The sequence below is a fragment of the Pithys albifrons genome, chromosome 5, assembly GCF_047495875.1.
Source record: "Pithys albifrons albifrons isolate INPA30051 chromosome 5, PitAlb_v1, whole genome shotgun sequence".
Lineage (NCBI taxonomy): Eukaryota > Metazoa > Chordata > Aves > Passeriformes > Thamnophilidae > Pithys > Pithys albifrons.
In genome coordinates this window covers 60,423,581-60,428,841 of record NC_092462.1, presented here as the reverse complement: position 1 = coordinate 60,428,841, position 5,261 = coordinate 60,423,581, and the positions used below count along the sequence as shown (strand labels likewise).

General features: G+C 39.7%; 1 protein-coding gene across 2 annotated transcripts; it reads right to left on the bottom strand.

The window, feature by feature from the left end:
* Window positions 1–2,592: 2,592 nt before the first annotated feature.
* Window positions 2,593–5,019, bottom strand: FGFBP1 (fibroblast growth factor binding protein 1). 2 transcript variants are annotated; one of them, XM_071555220.1, is made up of 2 exons: window positions 4,912–5,019; window positions 2,593–3,717 (listed from the first exon to the last, which is right to left on the bottom strand). In XM_071555220.1, the coding sequence occupies exon 2, from the start codon at window positions 3,690–3,692 to the stop codon at window positions 2,982–2,984; it is 711 nt and encodes a 236-aa protein (XP_071411321.1). In that variant the 5' UTR covers window positions 3,693–3,717; window positions 4,912–5,019; the 3' UTR covers window positions 2,593–2,981. The 2 variants fall into 2 exon arrangements, with proteins under 2 accessions (XP_071411321.1, XP_071411322.1); XM_071555221.1 differs by having other exon boundaries at window positions 2,593–3,713; window positions 4,912–5,005.
* Between the last annotated feature and the right edge of the window lie 242 nt (window positions 5,020–5,261).

Sequence of the window (5,261 nt, the reverse complement as noted above, 5' to 3'; positions counted from 1 at the left end):
CTGATGACTGTCAAAGTCATCCAAACTTCCTCTACCTTGTTTCCCCAAGTGTAAAATTGGGCTGAATTTTTTATATCCCAGGTTAAAACCAAGAAAGCTGAGATTGTTATGTTTCCACTATGGTAGGACTGGCATTGGGCTACACAGACAGAATTTAAAACCCTTGACTGTTTTCCTTTACTGTGGTCCTGCTTGCCCTGCTAAAAATGGTGTTAGAAAAGTCACTACCACCAAGTTCTTCAAACATGAAGCTCTGACACAATGACAACTGGTGCACATGGAACAGAGTCAGAGAATAGAGCTCAGCTGTGAACCTTTTTCTTAATGAACACAGGTCAGAAGATGAACAATTCCAGGAAAAGTTTTATTGATGCTAAGCAGTTTGACTCCAGAAGCACCAACATTATACCAAATTCAGGGAATGTAAATGACCTAAATAAAGTGACTCATATGTGATTGTTGTCAAGGGATTGCTTTGTGGATGTTGACTGAAACACAAGGGTTGGTGAGTGCAGTGAGACCTTAGATGCACTTAGCTGTAGACTTGTGGTCAGTGCAATTATGGAGAAGACTGTTAATAAAGTTAGACTCCAGATGTATTTGCCTCAGACCCTGCTGTTCTGGAATGTACCCTTTTGAAAAATGATACAAACTACATACCCATGGAATTTAAAAATCCCATGCTTTGGCTGAGACAATTTTGAGATCTTCACTCTCACATTAGCCTACCTTCTGAGCAAACAGGCTGCACGGAGATCCCCTTTCTCTCCTGATGTTCCACACTGTCCTTGCAAAACTGTTTGCATCACAAGTGAAATGCACCCATGCACTGCTGAGAACAAGCATGTTTTCCCCTGTAAAGAGCCACACATGAAGATAAAAGGCAGCCCTGAAAGGAAAGAAGATGAGGCAGAAGAAATGCAGTGCATCCTTGGAGTGGAACGTGCAACTCCAGCACGTGGGTCCAGGTGCTGACAGTCCTGCACACGGAGGTGGCAACTCACACCTCTGGAATACCAGGCTGGAATTTGCTCTGGGATGTGTTACTGCCTCGGTGTGCCTGGATGGCTGGCAGCCACAGAGAGAGCAGTGCCTTCTGGCAACTCAGGGTGGGGCAGATCCAGAGTCCTCACCATAGCACCCTTGAGGGTAACAGCAGCTAAGGGAAGATAGGATTGGACATTTTCCAAAACATCTGGAGCAAGTGAGCCTCTTAAGCCAGGCCTGCCCAGTGCACTGGTTGCAATCTGGAACTATTAGAGAGGTGTTTGTATACTGGAGTAGGTATTAATAATTAATTACTGCAGTATAGGATTACTGGCACCAGATAAGACTCCTAATCCCTCCTCTGCATTTTTGACTTTCTTATCTCAACCGTCTCCTAATGTGAGATGGTGTAGGCCAACATGCAAAGTGTCTAGCTGCTGGAATTCACCTCCCCTTCCAGTGTTTATGTATCTACCTTAATAATAAGGAGCTGATAGCTGGTTTTCCACCCTGCTTAGCAGCAGAATGGGTTTTTCCAGCCTCCACAGGAGCCAGTGCTGATGCCCTTTTTACTGGAATTTTTGCTTTGTGGACAGCAGCCCAATAGAATTTATCCTGAACAGCCTGATAATAACCAGTGTTCCACAGCTCTTCAGTAAGAGAAACCTGCTTCTTTTTTGCCATTCTTACTTGGTAAAAATACATCTGAGTCCTCAGACACTTTGCCTGACTAATAGCAGCATCCCATATTTCATCTTAAAAAGATTCAAGCAATGAGATAATTAAGAAGGGAACAGGCTATATTTTCTCAAGAAATCAAAATGCTAGTTTAATTTGCTAGAAATGCTCAAGTAAAATGTTTGGGGGTTTTTTTAAAGTCTGGATTTCTCCAAGTGGACCATTGTAGCAGAAGACCATACTGCTGTGCTCAGATCCACAGGAAAAGTGTAAGTTGCATTTTGCACTTCTTTCTGCTGGGGTTTCAAAAAATTAACAAAGGTTAGTTGCCATCATTTAGCTTTACATTTTCTAAAATCTCTACTCTTGTGGAGTTTTGGTAGCTTTTTTTGGTGCTTTTGTTTGTTTGTCTGTTTCAATAGAGATGAAGTTTAATGAATAGAAAAGCATTTATTAGTGTTGTGCATACATAAAAATAACAAAATGTGGAATTTTAAGACACCATACAGGCAGTAGTGGGCACAAGTGTTTAATCTGCTTGAGTAACGGGTTCAGTTCTGGGCTTATGCACAAACTTGTATAAGTCATCCTATCTCTGAACCTGCCTTTACCTGGTAAAAATTTAGTATGTGCTTCATGCTATATGAGAAAATACAGAATCAATGCTTTCAAAGTTTTCTGACATCCTTTGGTGTGATTGGAAAACTGAAGCTTTGCACACTTACTGAAAAATCTGAAAATCTTGTTGCCCTTCATTACTCTAATGATGAAAATCCAATGATAATGTAGTTCCCTATCAAAAGGTGAAGCCTGCAAAGCTGAAGAAGTATTTTTAAAACTGTTTAATAAGCAACACTTCACTACATAGGTACTGTGAAAGACCATTCTTTGACAAAGGCTCAGCACTTTCAGAGAAATCTAGTTAAACACAGAGATATATAATATTTTTAATGCATTTTGAAGTTTATTTTTCTTAATAATTTTTAGGTCAAAAGCATTGTACATAACCAAGAAGTGCATAGCACTGAATTCATCACTTTGGCTAGCACAGCTCAAAGAGTGCAAAGGAGACTTACACACTTCTACACAGAATATGTAACATCCATTGGCAATTCCTATTTAGCAATCTGTGGGCAAATAAAAGTTATAACATCTTCAGTTATGTGTAGTGTAGTCTGTTGTGTATATACAAAATCAGAAAAATAGATTCCTTTTTTCTTATATACACTATATAACATGAGAATAAGATCTGGAGTACTTTGCAGTATCCTGGATGAGGCTGGACTTTCATGGTGCAGAGCTTTACAAACACCTCCTTAGCATCGTTTGTCTTGGACCATTGTAATAAAAAAGTTGCAGAAAGAAAGCAAACTTTCTGGACAGTACTCCTCAGCCACCTTTTTCTGGTCAATGTAATCTACGTCTTCAACACAGTCTTGAGGACTGTGTTCTACTGTTTTTTCAGAGGCAGCTGCTGGAGTCTGAACAACTTCTTGTGTGTGATGCATTTTGTTTCCTTTGGCAGGACCCACTGCTGTTAGTAGGCTTGAGTTGATCAACCTGAGGTGAGCACTTTGTGGGCCTTTCCTGCATACTTTAGATTTCAATACACTTTTGGGATCTTGACAGATCTGCTTCTGCTTCTTTAGGGATCGAGAGACTTGCTTCCAATAGGATTTCTGGTTTGCTGCATACTGGGCACAGCTGGAAGGGTCTCCAGAAAATTCACACCAGAACTTGCTGTCCCCGTGTTGGCACTCCACGTGCACAGTAGCAGCATTCATGTCCGTCACTGCCCAGGTGCACTCAGCCTTTTCTTTGGTTTCAAACTTGCCTCTAGGAGATGATTTTCCTCCGTTTGATTTCCACCCTTTTTTGTTTCCTTGGCTAGATTCACTTTGGGTTTTTCCACCATCTTTTATGCCTTGTCTTCCCTTTCTTCTTTCCTTCTGTTTTTCACAATTGGCTAGCAGCATCTGGGACACCAGCATCAACACGCAAAGGAGTCCAAAACTCTTGATTCTCATGGTCTCTGTGTTGCTTGCTGTCTACCTTCAAAACAAACAAAGACATAAAAACATTTTCACTTAATGCTGGATATTTTCAGACATGGCATTGCACTGGTCTTTGATACCTATTAAACTGATGTTATTGGCAACGTGATCTGTCCTTTGTGAGAATAATACTTGGTTTCTAGAACCATTATGAATTGACCTTGGAAAAAGCTGTGGAGTAACTTCCAGTTAATTACCTATGCAATGGGGAAGAGAAGAGTCACTGCCAGGACATGCTACTGCCCAGTAACTGAGGTACCTTAATTAAAATCTCTTCTGTAGTCAGTGAAGGAATTTGAACCTGGGATTTATCAATCTCAGATAGATATCTCAAGTTATAACAATAAAGCAGTTGTTTCCACAATCTCCCATTTTGTAAAATGGACTAAAACCATTTGGTTCAAATTGAGGAAAACTAGTTTGTAGGCATCCTGAAAATCATTGTAGTTCATTGGTTATGCTGGTATTCCAATTTTCTGTTGGAAAAAAGTTATGGTAGTCTTTACAGACATCAAAAAGGAACTATTGATCTATTCTTTGCCACCTTGACTGTTAAACAAACAGAACTACCTTTTTCCTTTTGAAGATACCTGCAGTGTACTGAGCTGTGTCTAAAGCTACCAAATTCAAGGATAAATATGCAGCTTCAGTTTTGAAATGTAGCTAGTGAGCAATTTATTATCAAGCTGATCCCTGCATCTGCACAGAGCACATTTATTTCTGTAGGTGTTTCTTTTCATCAAGCAGCTTTCAGGATCAGAGCAGAGTTTAAGTCTAGCATTTAGATTATTAAATCCTAAGTGTATTTTTCAGATGTTTCCATCATAGTAATTTCTGTAGCCAAGTTTTCATGTTAGAAAGCAGAAATTCATGTGCAGCCACACTATAAGGAATATATTTCTACATTCACTGATCTGCAAATATCTTTGGTTACATAAGTTTAGAATGTTGAATACATAGGCATTCATAGCAGCATAAGTGAACAGGTTTACTTTTGCATAGTTCTTATTCAACTTGCTTCATGCCTTATATTACACACAAATCTTCATAAAACTTTCTTTAGAGAACCTTATTTAGAATTTACAGGTCTGTTGGAAATACAGCAACTAAAAACATTCAAATGAATAAAAATGGGACAGTAATATTCTGTTCCAAGTAGAACAGTGCAAAGTAAGATAACTAAAGGAAATACCTTGCACAGGGCTTGAGGATATCCAAACGCAATCCTGATGCAACTCGTCTCTTTCAAAAGAGCCCAAGCTCGTTGTAAAAGCAGCGCGGTTTTTATAAAGGCAGAGACACACCTTCAGGTCTCCAGTAAGACTATTACAACACAATAGGATACTTCAATGCCATGCTCACTTACCTCTGGCACACCTCCTTGGTAAAGTGCCAGTTCTCATTCTTAGCACAGGAAAAAAAAACCAGCTATGGTGGGTGACAAGGTGCGCTTGCGTAATTTAGGTGTTACTTTAGCCAAGTCCTTCCCTCCTTGTGAACAATGATAAGAAATCTATCAGGTCATGAGCTTCTCTGAAAGAG